Source organism: Lissotriton vulgaris, chromosome 10, assembly GCF_964263255.1.
Source record: "Lissotriton vulgaris chromosome 10, aLisVul1.2, whole genome shotgun sequence".
NCBI classification, from domain to species: domain Eukaryota; kingdom Metazoa; phylum Chordata; class Amphibia; order Caudata; family Salamandridae; genus Lissotriton; species Lissotriton vulgaris.
Genome location: NC_141698.1, coordinates 485,793,567 through 485,809,392, shown reverse-complemented (window position 1 = coordinate 485,809,392; position 15,826 = coordinate 485,793,567). Strand labels below are relative to the sequence as shown.

The 15,826-nt window shown below is 43.4% G+C and overlaps 1 protein-coding gene across 1 annotated transcript in view; it reads right to left on the bottom strand.

Annotated features, from left to right (window-relative positions):
* RGS11 (regulator of G protein signaling 11) overlaps positions 1 to 15,826 on the bottom strand; it is a 1,486,254-nt gene that overhangs the window by 1,284,204 nt on the left and 186,224 nt on the right. The window contains exon 4 of the mRNA XM_086939774.1: positions 3,125 to 3,231. Coding sequence (XP_086795900.1) covers positions 3,125 to 3,231 — 107 coding nt within the window. The remainder of the gene's footprint in view (positions 1 to 3,124; positions 3,232 to 15,826) is intronic.

Genomic DNA, 15,826 nt, shown 5'->3' with positions numbered 1-15,826 from the left:
TGTATTTTATTTATTCTTTAAATTTATATATTGGCGCAACAGCTACCCAAAAAGGGTTTCCTGGTGCCATCAAGAAACAGCAGAGCAGACAGACAGACCTACTGGTTAAAAAGCCAGGTTTTGAGTGACTTTGAAACAATATGAAGTTGGACTGGGTGCGAAGAGACAAAGAGAGAGCATTCCACAATACGGGGCCTAAATACAAAAAGAACAGCCACCAGTACAGGATAATCTAACCTTTGGCACCTGAAATTTGGCCCGGGTGGTAGACCGAAGAGTGCGAGAAGGCACGTAGGGGCGGACCAAGTTTTGCAAATATGGGGGGGGCTCTGTCGTGCTTAATTCGAAACATATAAGTCAGAGCTTTAAACTTGACCCGGTTTTCACCCGTAAGCCAATGGAGGTGCCTCAAAGAACTGGAGATCGAGGCGGACCTGGAAACCCGACAAAGTAATCTGGCACCAGAGTTATGTACCCGCTGCAGCTTACGTGTTACATCTTTATTTGCTCCCAGGTACAGGATGTTGCAGTAGTCCAGCCTAAATGTTATAAGGGCCTGGACTATGGTTCTCTGGGTAGAGCTTGGCAGACATCAACACAATCTTCCTCACCCATTTAAAAATGGTGAAACATGTTACAGTAACCTTTATGGTTTGTTGACGCATAGATAGTGAGTCGTCAATAATAAAGCCAAGGTTACGAACATGATTGGAAATTTGCGGGAATGCACCCATTTCTGTGGGCCAATGTTGCGGACCCCAGAGATTTTTCTCTTTACCCAGAACCAAAACCTCAGTTTTTTCACCATTGAGCTTGAGGAAATTAGCGGGCATCCATGAAGCCACTTTGCTGAGCCCAGTCCTGAGAGCTTAAATCTCTGCAGTCTTTCCAGCAGGAAAAGACAAAATAATCTGGGTGTCGTCAGCATAAGAGAAGAGCGACAAACCAGACTCTTCAACGATTGCTGCCAGGGGTTTAACATAAATGTTAAATAACAGAGGGCTAAGAATAGACCCCTGGGGGACTCCATAAGGTGAAGAGTAGGTCTTAGAATTTGCTGAGGAAGAGAAAACCTGAAAGGTACGATTCATGAGGAAAGAAAGTGGCCAGCTCAAAGCAGAGCCAGTGACCCCAATGGATTGTAGGGCCTTTATAAGCACGACATGGGATACCGTATCAAAGGCTGCCCTGAAATCTTAAAGCCATCGTGTCACCTGCATCTAGATTCTGGCGCAAAATTTCTGTGACGCCAAGAAGCGTGGCCTCAGTAGAATAGCCGGTCATAAAGCCAGACTGAGATGGATGAAGAAGCCCATAAGTTTCTATAAACTTGGACAATTGGCTGTTGATGTGCCTCTCCAAAACTTTAGAGAAGGCGGGCAGCAGAGAGATTGGCCGATAGTTTGAAGATAGCGCAGGGTCAGAACTGCCTTTTTTCAGCAGTGGAATGACCCCTGCATGCTTCCATTCCGAAGGAATGAAAGACCCCTTTAGGGATGTATTGAGAAGTTCCATGAAATGTAAAAGTGCTGGAGCTTCAAGCTGCTGCAATACTGTAATAGGAAGGAGATCACAATGAGAACCAGATTTAATACTACTTAAATGTTGTTTAAAAGTAGTAATATTTTAAAAATGACCAGGTTTCCAATTTATTATTAGGATCTACAACATGTGCATCTCTGCAATCAAACAAAGAGCCAGGTTGAACATGAGTAGAAATAGGCATGTTAAAAGAGGGTGATGTATTGCCAGCCAAGATTGAGTATATTGCTTCCACTTTATTTGTAAAAAATTGGTCAACGTTCACACATTGCATTTCATTCAAACTGAGGGAGCCGGTGAACTTGCAGAACCAGATAGTTCTTTGACCATCTTGAATAATGTTTTAGGACAATTTTTTGCATCTGTAATGGTCAAAGAGACATAGTTTGCACGCGCAGACCTGCAAAGAGAATGATACGCCCTTTTAGTATGACGATAGGCAGTTTTAGCTTCAGGCGCATAGGCCCTTCGCTACCTTTTTCCATGTTCTTACATTTAGTTTTCTCAGTTTTCAACTCTTTGGAGAACCAAGGAGAAGGAGGACAATGATTATTTGTCTTCCTGACAGAGATAGGGAGACAAGTGTCTAAGGCAGACTGGATCCAGTTTTGACAAGTCACTAGGTCCAAAGCAAAAACGTTTTTAAAATGGGGGTATTGATAGAAAGAAAGTTATTAAAATTAGCAATATCCAAGTTTTTCCAATTCCTAGTTAGTTTTGTAACATTATCATACGCCGTGTGAGAAAGTTGCGAAGCCACAAGCCTGAAATCCACCAAGAAATGATCAGTCCAGCACAGAGGAGTAGCTGCAGGACAATCAAGATTAGATACTTTGGAAAAAATAGGGTCTAGTAGATGGCCGGCTTTATGGGTGGGACCAGCGTTGTGAAGCAAAATGTTCATAGCTGCCAAATCTGAGATAAAGGTATTGCTAATAATGCAGGCTGGATCCTCCAGATGGAGATTAAAATCTCCCAGAAAGAGAAATTTGCCGTACTAAAGTGGAAGGGAATAACTAAATCTGGGAAGGTTGTAGCTCACAGGCCAGATGGCCCAGGGGGGCAATACACCAATATCCCTGAAAAAGTAAAATGAGGGGTTAAAGTCAATTTGAACACTGCTGCTTCACAGCCAGGGATCAGTAGACCATCAAACTTACAGCTATATGGGCAGGGAATGTTTAACTGATAAAAAAAATGGAATTAGTAGACACCATCGGTTTTGCTACATGTGATGTCATAAATGTTGTCATTTGCTATATCACCTGTGATGTCCTTTTTGAGTCTATGGCAGAGGTGGAAGTTCAGGCAGTCCACATACCTTCAATGGGGAATGTCAATGGTTTTTAATGTAAGTACAAGTGATTTCTTTGGTGAATATATGTACATAATACATTTCTGTAGAAAACCGGGGAGCTAAATATATTAATCTGGCTTTCTGTAGCAGGTTTCTAGGTGGCATGATTTAGTCAGGCCCCATCCTAAATACCCACCTCTGAGTAAACACATAACAGATAATACAGATATTGCACTTCAAGAAAGTGACAATACTTCTAGATGCACAGCTACAAAAGGTTCATACCTGAAATCTGTAGGGTGACTCATCTGCTCGCAAAACCAGGGTCCTGGGGTCCTTTAAAGGGTAGATGTAGCCATACTTGACAATCAGATTTCCAAGGTGCACTGATTCTAGAACATATTCAAAAACAAAATGTTTGTCAAATGTAGCAAACAGCAGGGGAAAAAATAGGAAGCCCTTTTGATTAAATCGTCCCTCTCCCAATCTGACATATCCTTGGGGTCTGTATTATGACATATTATTTCATATTAAAATGAGATTGCAATAAACATAGAACCAACCTCTTAATATTCTGGCACATCTAATTCTCTTTATTTTTTTCAGGTCCAACTACAAGCAGTTTTAGGCATCATTTTGACCACAGGCTATCATTATTCTAAGAAGCACAATAAGAAGCGCAGTGAGATTGTGTGCTTTTAGTCTGCCATCTTCAACCTTTGATTTTCATGCATTTCCCATACTATGCTATTACTAGGATCTGCCGCCCATCAAACCCAAAGTGATTTTGAGGTACATGGTCCGAGTTATGTTACCATTAAGTTTTGGTGATGGGGATAAAGTAGTGATTTCTTAGGACGACAAACATAAAATGACAGATTTTTTTTTAAATATGTTTTTATTGCAGGCACTATATAAGTCAAATGTTACAACATTGCTCACTCCCCTATCTAGTGGGTGTATCGCATTAATCGTCTACTTCAATCTTTACACAGCCCTATTGCCCACATCCCGGAGGTCGGGCGGCGTATATCAGGACAAAGAGAAGGACGTGCAACATTAGATCATAACATCCAACTAGTAGGGGCACCTCGAGTCTGCTTTTCTTTTTTTATAAACAACCCCTCAACCATAAGTCCCTCCTCCTCCCCACAAATCCCTATCAAATTGGCAGCTAAAAGAAACAATCGATTTTCCTTGATGCACTCTTATACCTTCTGTAGTTTCTTCCCCAATCATAATCTTGCAGAACTCTCATCTGACGATTATACCTGTAAATTCCCACCTCTCTCTATGCTAGGTGTCATTATTCTTGGTCGTTCCGGGGAGTCCCTCAGTAGTCTGATGGTATTATGTGTTATGAGTTGGTGGTGCACCCTGCAACGTTCGCTAGGAGTTCCGATGTGCCTAATGCTGTCTCCTATTGCCCCTAATGTGGTCTCTCCTCCCTCCCCCCTCCCACAGTCCCACCACTTCGCAGAATATCTCAGTCTATTTCTGGTGTCATGAATCAGGAGCATTAGGCGTTATGGAGTGTAATGTATCCTGGGTGTGCTGTCTGGGCTCCCTTTCAGTGTCTAGCTCCTCCTCTTCATTCTGTACCTCCAGATCCCTCAGGGTCTGTACTAATACCTCCCATGCCGACGCTGCGGCTAGTGCTCTGTCATCCCGCCGTCTGCGTGCCATCTGATAGCTAAGGGTGCTTTCACAGGTGGCCCATTTCAGGAATTCGCTCATCCAGCGTCTATACGATGGACCAGCTCTTGCCTTCCAATGCCGAGTAATCTCTCGCTTGGCTAATATAAGGCCCATGTCAATGAATTTGCTGGTATTCCTGTGCTTGGGGGCATGTGGGAACCAGTGTAGAACCCCGACAGCCATATCAAACTTTATTTGTCTCCCCGTCGCCTCCTTCAAAACTTCTCCTATTGCCCTCCAGTAATCCCCCAGCACCGGGCAAGTCCAAAGCATGTGATCTAATTCTACTGCCTCCCTAGAACATCTTGGGCATGCCGCTTCCTGTACTCCAAAATATTTCCGGACTTTCCCCGGGGTCAAGTACGCTCTGTGCAATATGAAAAAGTGCACTAGCTGGAAGCGAGCGTTTCTAGTGCTCTTACAGGCTCGTCTCACTATCTGTGCCCAAGCTGTCTCCGGGATCTCTGTACCTATGTCGGCTTCCCACTTATTTTTCAACACAGTCAACTGAGGTGAGTTTTCACAGAGCATTCTGCCATAGAGGCATGTGACTGCTTTATGATTGCCCGCTGCCATTATGGTGTACTGACAGGCCAATGATGTTGTGGGTTCCATTAGTCCCTCCCGCCAGTGTGCTTGTATCGCCCTGGTAATCGCGGCATGTAATAAGAAGTCCCCCCTAGGCAGATCAAATCTTTCCTGGAGCGCTTGGTAGGGCAGTAGGGCCCCATCCTCATAGAGATCTCCCACCACTTGTAGTCCCACCTCTTCCCATATCTGCAGTTGGGACCAGTCCCCTCCGTGCGGTAACGCCGTCAACATCCCGAGTGGAATTTCCGGTGCATACGGGTGACGCACTCCTGCCAGGCGTTGAGATCTGTTCCAACAAATTGGAACGTTCGCTCCTCAATGGTCAGATCCCGTAAGTTCAGCTTCTGCTGCAGTGTTATATAAGCCAAGATGTGTATTGGTGTACCTCCCTCTCTCTCCTGCTCTGGGCCCCTGAACACTCTCGCCACCTCCTGAGTAAACAGCTGCAGCTGTGCTGCCAGATAGTAAAGTTTGAAATTTGGGACTGCAAGTCCCCCCTCGTCTTTTGGTCTAATGAGCGTATTCTGGGCAACCTTACATCTCCCCGCCCCCCAAAGAAAGGAGGAGACCTGTGATTTCAGCGCTTTGAAAATGGAGCACGGTATCCACACGGGTAGTGTGCGGAAGTAATACAAAAGTCTTGGTAGGGCCACCATTTTTAACAGGGAGATCCGGCCCATCAATGATAGAGGTAGAGTTGCCCAGAAGGCCATGTTGCCTTTCAATGCTCGTATGCATCGACCCACATTATCTTCCAGCTTGTCTGCCGGAGTATGGTATATATGTACACCGAGGTATTTGAAGCAGGTGGGTTCCCATTTTATCAGCTGATGACCCTCCGGTCTGGGCTCTCCTTGTCGGACAGGAAACATGCACGTTTTGGACCAGTTGACTTTTAGGCCTGATATCTCCCCAAAGCTATGCAAGAATCTTTCTGCCCCGTACAAAGCTGTCTCCGCATTTTCCAGGAATAGCAATAAGTCATCCGCATATAAGGATATCAAATGTCTCCCTTCCCTGTCGACTAACCCTCTGTAATGTCTTCCCGTTCTGATCGCACAAGCTAAAGGTTCTATTGCAAGGGCAAACAAGAGGGGGGACAGTGAGCACCCCTGTCTAGTCTCGCGCGTTACCTGGTATTGAGGCGATATCAACCTCCCCACACGTACCCTTGCCGTCGCCGAGGTATATAAGACTCTCGTCCAATTTATATACTCCTCACCCAATCCGAAACACCGCAAAACATTGTACAGGTAGTCCCACTCCAGGCTATCAAAAGCCTTCTCTATGTCTACGGAGAGGATCAGGGGTACCTGTGCCTCAGAGTCATCAACGTTCATGAGGCGTATGAGTCTCCGAATATTCGAGGTGGTGTTACGTTTGGGGATAAACCCCTACTGGTTGTCGTGGACCAACGAGGTCATGCATATCAGCAATCGGGCCGCTAATATGCTGCTGAGAATCTTATAGTCCGTAGTTAGCATGGACAACGGCCTATAGGAGGTCTTGTCGCTACCCTCTCTCCCTGGCTTCAAGAGCGGTATCACCAGTGCCTCCCTCATCGATTGGAGTAAACGGCCCACTTCCTTGGCCTCTTTGTATACCTCCAGGAGCCTTGGCGCTAATAGGTCGACATATTTGCTATAAAATTCCACCGGCAGACCGTCCAGTCCTGGCGTTTTATTACGAGCCATGCGTTTTATAACCCCTCGAATCTCCGCTATCTCTATATCCTTTCCTAGACCTTCTGCTTGGTCGGGATCCATTTGCGGGAGATCCAGCTCGTCCAAGAAGGCATCCAGAGCCGGGTTTCCCTCTGCTACCTTACTTTTGTAAAGCTCTTCATAATACCTTGTGAAACCCTGTAATATTTCAGTCTGTGTGTACATCATAGCTCCCTCATCTTCCTCTAGAGCCAGGAAGGGTAAGTGTCCTCTCTCGGGGTTGACCAGCCATGCCAGCAGGGTGCTCGCCTTGTCCCCCTCCACATGCATTCTGTTTGAGTAAGCCTTGAAGTCAAAGCAGCGAGTCGCTCCACCTCGACTGCAACTGCCTCTCGAGCTGCATTGAGTTTCTCTTGGAGCTCAGGGTGTTCCGGCCTCGCTATTTCAATTTTCCGGAGGTTTCCCTCCGCTGTATCAAGATCCCCTAGGAGAACCCTACGTACCCCCGGCTGCTTCCCAATACAGAGCCACCTGGTGACAACCTTGAAGGCATTCCATTCTGTTGCCCTAGTCGTGGCAGTGCCAACATTTACCGTGAAATGTTGCCTAATCCCTTCTTCCAGCATCGCTTGAAACAGCGGGTCGTCCATGGTGTCGGGACGTAATTTCCACGTGGGAACACATGGAATCTCGGGCATCCAGTCTAGGGTGACCAATAGGGGGTTATGGTCTGAAATTGTCCTGGCGAGATATTCAGTCCGCACCACTAACGGCATTATCAGTGGAGAACACAGCATCGCGTCCAACCGGACATGTAACTCGTGTACTCTTGAGAAGTATGAGTAATCCCGACCTGCTGGGTGTTGTGAACGCCATGCATCAACCAGATTCCATTGTGCCTGCCATTCCAACCTGCCCTTAGCTAACCTATGAACCGGGGAATCATTGAGCGGAGGGGGAGACCTGTCTAGCAAAACATCAGTTACTGAATTAAAATCCCCTCCAACCACTATTGGTCCCGACAGTAAATGTGCTAGTGTCCCCGACTGTTTCCCCAGGAAAACCAGCTGTTCCGTGTTGGGTGCATATATGCTGTATAGGGTAATGTCTTGGCCCCGTAGCCTGCCCGCCACAGCCACAAATCTACCCTCAGGGTCGATCACCTGTCTGGTCATCTGGAATGGAACTCCGGCTCTAATCCAGATCAACGTCCCTCTAGCGTATGCGGAATAAGCAGTACTAAACACTTGTCCCCGCCATCTGCGTTGCAAAGCTAGACCCTCTGTTGCCGTTAAGAGTGTTTCCTGGAGAAAAGCAATCTGGACGCCTCTGCAAGTTAAGTAAGAGTGAACTTTATGCCTCCTCACCATCGTATGGAGCCCCCTCACATTCCAGGTCATACATTTCAAATTATCGATGTCAACCATAATCCCATTCCTTCTCAGTACTGGTCAAAACGACTGTCGATCTAGCTTCAGTGGTGGAACCTTCCCAACAATTCCCCTTGTACCCCGCCCCACCCCTCCTCCCAACAGTGAATTTAAGCATCCATTTCAAAGGAACATCCCCAACTGTTACCCTCCCTCTTCTCCCCAGAACAGGACCCAATAGCAACCCATCAGCCCCGTCCAAACTACCCTCATTCAACTTATCACCAGTCTATCCTGCAGTCGTCGCTGCAGTAGCCTTAAGGGTTGTTAGGGGTAGGCTCTGGACCAACGGGCGGCTGCGCCAACTGTAACCCGCCCCCCTAGGATCCCTGAGAAAAGAAATGCGATTATTGAGTTCTTGACCACAGGTCACCTTATACTGTCCCCATCAATGTTAGACAATCAATGTTATGAGAAAGATCTGAATTCTCACGTGTCAGGCATCCAGCACTTTGTCTGCTGAGTTCGGTGACACCTTTGGGCCCTTGGCGCCTTGCGTCTCTGATATGTCCGTCTCTGACCCCGTGTTATTCCCCTCTGAGTCCGTGCCTTGTTTCGATAGTGGCGGACTAGCACCCGATAGTTCTACCACTGCTTGCAGCGCTGCCTTTCGTTCTTCCTCTGTTTGTGAGGCCGATGGCGTTCGGGTGTCCCGTCTCTTCCTGCGGAGTCTTTGTGATTTCCGCACCTGTGTCGCTCTCAGCATCTCCTTTTCCTGCTGACGCGTGCCGTCGGTTCCTGCTTTATAAGTTTCGATCCACGTCCAGGCGTCCTCCGGGGTATGGAAGAAACGAGCCGTGACATCCAGCTCGACTCGCAGTCTGGCTGGGAAAAGCAGAGAGTACCGTATACCCTCACCTCTGAGTGCACGTTTCACCGATAGAAAGGAGGACCTCAATCGCTGTGTTTCGTAGGTGTAGTCAAACATAAAATGACTGATAGCTTCTAATTGCAAGCCATTGTGTATTCTTCGATGCATTTATGATATTTTAATTGCTTATGTATGGTGAGTTTCATTTAAGAAGTGTTTGCTCTTTGGATGCCACGGCCAGTTATAATGTCACTGTACTTTTCACTAAATGCCCATGTGCCTTGTTTTACTGTGCTGCCATGATAGCAGTAATGGGTTTGTAGCTTTTTGTGCACACAGAGTAACCACTTTAATGCAAATTGGCTTTCTTGGCTCTTTGTGAAAAATATCTACTATGAATTAGTTTTTTTGTGTATGTCTTTAACTACACCACTTACAACACTAGCATCATCTTCTGGCTCGTTTTTAGAACACTGTGTTTTGAGTGTACAGCTTAACTTCTCTAATGCAGTCAGGCCAGATATGGGCTTCTGTATGAAAATACCTTTTTTGGACTTAGTTAGACCCCAATTTGTGCCTGGAAACTGATGCCGATTTGGCTGGAAGTGCAAAGGGTCCCTTCCAACCAGGTCCCCTGTGCCAAAACTCCTTTCCTAAACTGTACCTGTTGTTTCCATGTTTGACACCCCCATAGCTCACATGTAAGTCCCTGGTAAAAGGTACCCCTGGTACCAAGGACCTTATGTTTGAAGAGGGTCCCTAAGGGCTGCAGCACGAGTTGTGCCAGCCTATGGAACCGGTCACCAAGCATATGCACAATGCCACTGCAGCTTGCGTATCTTGGTGCAGGCACCCCTGAAGAGCCAACATGGCCCACATTCTTGTGTGGAAAAAATTGATCCTCGTCAGGCCCCCAGACAAAATGCAGACCCACATGAATAAATGAATCCAAAGTCTTTAACTAGTTTAGCACATTGTGATCTACTTTTAGTCACCAGTTTCTCCATTTGTTTATCTCAAAGGGGCATATTTGCAAGCCCCTATTGCCACGGAAAAGTCACTCTTTCCGATGTTCATGTGGCGATAGGGTCTTCGCCGTATTCACAAGGCGATGTTCAGCAAATGAACGGAGCTTAACGCGGCCTTGTGAGTAAGGCTCCCTTTCATGCTACACTTAGCATAAAAGGGGTGGGAAATGGGTGTTGCGGTAGGCGTTCCGCTGCAACACTCATTTATTTTGACACTGTCCCATACTAACGAGGGTGGCAAAACTAACATGGCAAAATGAGGAGAAATTGCCTATTTTCTTTTTGTGTTTGCTGTGCTGTTTCTATGTGTGCTGCATTGTGCATTGACACCTTCCTGCACATAAACAATCTTTCCTAGCAACGCAGGTACCCTTGCACAATGATGCAAGAGTGCCTGTGTTGGTGCTAGGCAGCTATATTTAGTGCCAGTGCTGAGGTAAATGCAGAGGTGCACTGTATTCTTGTGAATATGGTGCATACATGTGTTTGGAAACTGTAGGAGCACAGCTTTAGCCACCTTGGCTCAACACTGAGTTCCGACAGTTTCCTTGTAAATATGCCCCAAAGTTTTCATGATTCTTCAATTCAATTCACAGCATGCAGGGAACAGTGAAACTATCCCCATTCACACTACAATTCCCAACATGCCTCAGGTCACCCACACACTTTGCATGGACCTTGTGCTCAGAAATTCATTATATATAAAATACAGTGCACCTGAATTTGACTTAAAACCCTACTCAAATACAAAAACAAAATGTACATGACACACTAGCAATGGGACATCAGTTTACAAAACATATAGAACAGCAAAAATGAATTAAAATGATATCTAATACAAGTCCATGAAGACTGCCATGATGGTGTTCTCTGTCTTTCAATCCATGAACGAAACTCACCTCTAATGCTGCTGACTTCTTTTTAATCAAGTTTTCAATCAAAGGTTCATCTTTCCTCTGTTCAATCACTAAACTCCTTAAATTGGTGCAATATAACCCGTGGATGAAACAACATTATAAGCAAACCAGGAATGGTAGAATGCACTCATGATTGATAACGGTGTTAAGGTATGCATTCTTGATGCGCACTCCGCCTGTGCACGTTTTCCAACCGTGGAAGAAACAGACACTTGTCAGACAAAATGAATAAATGAATCCAAAGTCTTTTACTAGTTCATCATTTTTTAATCTTCTTTTAATCAAAACTTTCTTCATATGTTTTCATGATTCTTTAATTCATCTTACACATGGTTTTTAACATTGTTTTTCCTGACCTTTTGCAGCAGTACCAGAGAGTTCAAAATTCCTCATGTCACTGTATCTTAAAATGTACCCAATGCATTTCAGGTTGATTACCTTCTTCAGGGGTAACTACAATACAATATATTATAAAGAAAACCATCAGCACAATCAAAATAACATGAGCTTGACTACAGAAAAATAATAAAACTACAAACCCTACTAGCATACCTGTGTGCCATACCCATAGACACTGCATGAGATATAAGTAAGACAGCCCTCTAGCAGGCCTTAGCCCTAAGGCAGGATGCACTCCATCTCCTGTAAGGACATATCTGCATGAGCATATATGCTCCTGCAATATCCTTATTGATTCCTGGATATTGTAAGTGGCCAGGCTGGACATTTTTCATTACGAGTTCCCCAGCTCCATGATGGCTTCAGTGAAATATGGGATGCACTTTTCATGAAAGACAAGCCAGAGAAAGTCCTTGCAACTTAGTATATTTTTTTATTTTATATGGATCTAGTCCTTGTAGCGTGTTAATCTTCTGTTTAACACTTTTTTTTGCATTTTGTCAAACAATTCCCAATATGTCAATAGATTTCTGTCAAAAACTGCAAATACTGCTACAATCCCACTTAGATACAGGATCTTGTGCATGGCTCCCTTGAACTTCTTCAGCTATTACTTCTTCCACATTCCTAGGAACCATTTTTTCTTTTGGAATGGGAGAACCATCTTCCATCTCATAGCATCAACCACTAGTATCAACTGCATGAACTAATGTGTTCTGTTGAAAATAACTTTCTTCAATAAAGGTTCAGTACTAGAAGTATGCTTCCATTCAACAGTCTAAATTTTACAAAAGTTACTTCTATTAACCATTTTTTTGTTTGCTTTTCTCTTTCATAAACACCATTGTTTTATCCAATGTTCTCATTCTCTTCAATGTTAATATAAATCATTTTCGTTTCAATTCAAAAGCACTATCTACTACATTTTCATATATGCTGCTGATCTTTTATATGTTTTGAAATCATTTAATTAATTTTAAATTACTCTACTCTTAAACCTTTTTACTCGTGTCTCCTTATATTATTTTTTGCCTTCTTAAATGTGTTGTTTTCCCCATAACAAATGTTTTTTACCTTTACAATTCTTCTTTAACTTCTCTTTGTTGTAAAAATTTTCTTTTGCTTTCATTATTATTGAATTTTTTAAATCTTTCTAAAACAGTTTTAAGAAACTGTTTAGTGCTCCTACCAGAGGAGAATTTTTCTTGAGTAACATTTTGGTTGTTTTCAAATGTGCTCTTTGTACTTTTCTTTAAGTAGTACTGTTTTCTTTGTTCTGTTCTCTTTTCATGTTTTCTTGCCATCTTCAATTTGTTATCCAAATAAAATACATTTCTAAAAAACAAAGAATAGTTTCAAAAGTTTGTTACATCAATTGACAATTTTAAATAAATTACATATCAATATTCATTATACCCACTAAGTAATTACTTACAATTACATCATTATTCTTTTCATAACAAATAAAGAAAGTGAAGTGCAGAAATAAGCAAGAGAAATACACAAAGAAGCAATACAGGTACAGAAAGAAGAGAGTGAGGTACAGAAAGAGGAAACAGGTCTATAGAAAGAGGCAAGAGAGTTGCCGAAAGAAGGAAAGAGGTGGAGTAAAAGGCAAGAGAGGTGCAGAAAGAGACAACAGAGGTGCAGAAAGGAGCAAGAGAGATACAGAAATTGGCAAAAGAGGTACAGAAAGAGGTAAGGGGTACAGAAAGAGACAGCAGAGGTACACAAAAAGGCAAGGGAGGTGCAGAAAGAGGCAAGAGTGGAACAGAAAGAGGCAAAAAAGGTACACAAACAGGCAACAGAGATGCATAAAGATTGAAGAAGGGTGCACAAATAGGGAAGAGGACTGTAGAAAGAAGCAACAGAAGTGCAGATAAGGTAAGAATGGTATAGAACGCAGTAAGGGAGGTACAGAAAGAAACAATAGAAATGCACAAAGAAGCAATACAGGTACAGAAAGAAGAGAGTGGGGTACAGAAAGAGATAAAAGATCTGTAGAAAGAGGCAAGAGAGGTACATAAAGGGACAAGAGACGTGCAGAGAGAAGCAAGGGAGGTACAGATATTGGCAAAAGAGGTACAGAAAGAGGTAAGGGAGGTACAGAAAGAGACAGGAGAGGTACACAAAGATGCAAGGGAGGTGCAGAAAGAGGCAAGAGTGGTACAAAGAGAGGCAAAACAGGAGCACAAACAGGCGACAGAGATGCACAAAGCTTGAAGAAGGGTGGACAAATAGGGAAGAAGAGTGCAGAAAGGAGCAACAGAGGTGCAGAAGAGGTAAGAGTGGTACAGAAAGAGGTAAGGGTGGTACAGAAAGAGACAAGAGGGGTAAAGAACGTGGAACGTGGCAAGAGAGGTGCATAGAGAGGCAATAGGGATACAGAAAGAGGCAAGAGAAATGCACATACAGGCAACAGAGATGCACAAAGAGCGAAGAAGGTTGAACAAGAGAGAAGAGGAGTGTAGAAATAAACAACAGAGGTGAAGAAAAGGGAAAGAGAAGTACACAGTGCACAACAGGCAACAGAGATGCACAAAGAATGAAGAAGGGTACAAAAAGAGTGAAGAGGAGAGCAGAAAGAAGCAACAGAGGTGCAGAAAAAGGCAAAAGAGGTGCAGAAAGAGGTAAAGAGGTACAGTAAAAGTCAAGGGAGGAGCAGAAAGAGGTAAGGGAGGTACAGAAAGAGACAAGAGTGGTACAGAAAGAGGCTAGAGGGGTGCAAAAAGACTCAAGAGAGGTGCACAAACAGGCAACAGAGGTGCAGAGAGAGGGCACAAGGGTGCAGAAAGAGGCAAGAGGAGTGAAGAAAGAAGCGACAGAGAGGAAGAAAGAGCCAACAGAACTGCACACAAAAGAAACAGAGTTGCACAAAGAGACAAGGCAAGTACAGAAAGAACCAAGAGAACTCCAGATATTTAAGGCACCAATCATTCCCATGTCATTATTGTAAGTCACACTACACTCCTGTAAGAATGCATCTGTGTGTCTATGCCTTTTGCTTGTGGTATCATACATAAAAGAAACATACAAAAAATATTTGTATACCTGTGTTTCAGATGTCGAGCATCTTCAGATGCATACATGTGTGACAATACATGTACAAGTAGACACATAGCTCAGTCACAAGAGCACGCAGACCTTTAAACTTGACAGACTGCACTTCTCATTTCAAACAGACACATAATTGTATGCGGCATACTTCAAGTATACCTTTCCGGAGACTCATTTAAAGTACCCTAATCACTAATCCCTCTACCAGCATGTCTTAAAGCTCACCTTTCATTTCTGCCTTCATTTTTCACCGACTGCTCGGAATGTTAAATCTGCCAAATGTGAAACAGCAATTCTTCCCATGTTACTGTTGTAAGTTGCACCATATTCCTGAAACCATGCAGGCATGTGTCTGTGCCTTTTACTAGTGGTGTCATGCATAAAAGAAACATACAAATAGTTGTACACTTATGTTTCACACGTCCAACATCTTCACATGCATAACACGTGTGAGAATACATATACAAGTAGAGACATACAGCAAACATCAATGGTACCTTTCCAGAGAATCCTACAAAGTACCCTAATCACTAATACCTCTTCTGACATGTCTTAAAGCTCACTTTTCTTTTGCAGCTTCAGTTTTCAGCAACTCATGAGAATGTTGAGTCTACCAAAATGTAAAACAGCAATCCATGCCGTCACTGTTGTAAGTCTTACCATAGTCCTAAAACCAAGCATGCATGTGTCTGTGCCTTTAGCTTGTGGTGTCATACAGAAAAAGAAACATGCATATTGTTATATACCTGTGTTTCAAATGTCTAACATCTTCACATGCATAACACATGTGAGAATACATATACAAGTACAGACATACCTCAGTCACAAGACCACGCAGACTGTTAAACTTGACTGCTCTTCCCATTTGAAGCAGACACCAACAATTTTATGGCATACTTCAAGTGTATTTTTGCAGAGTCTCTCACAATGTACCCTAATCACTAATCCCTTCCGTCAACATGTGTTAAACCCCACTTTTCTGCTGCAGCTTAATTTTTCACTGACTGCTCACAATGTTAGATTGGCTAAATTTAAATCAGCAAACCTTACCCTGTCACTGTTATAAGTCTAACCATATTTCTGAACGTATGCATGCCTATTTCTGTCTTTTGCTAGTGACATGACATATAAAAAAAACAAAGAATACTTGAATATCTGTATTTTAGAGGGTGCACTCTCTAAATTTATGTAGAAGAAAGTGTATGTATTACTTTCGGATCATAAACAGGGAATATGGGTATAGAGTTATATAGACTCGGGTGTAGTTTAATACATCTGTGAATATGAATGAAATATCAGTTTTCTCTACTACTATCATTAAAAAATCAGGTAGCACACATATTACTATGCAGAACCTATTTCAATCTTCTTTTCCGTACAATAAAACAAACT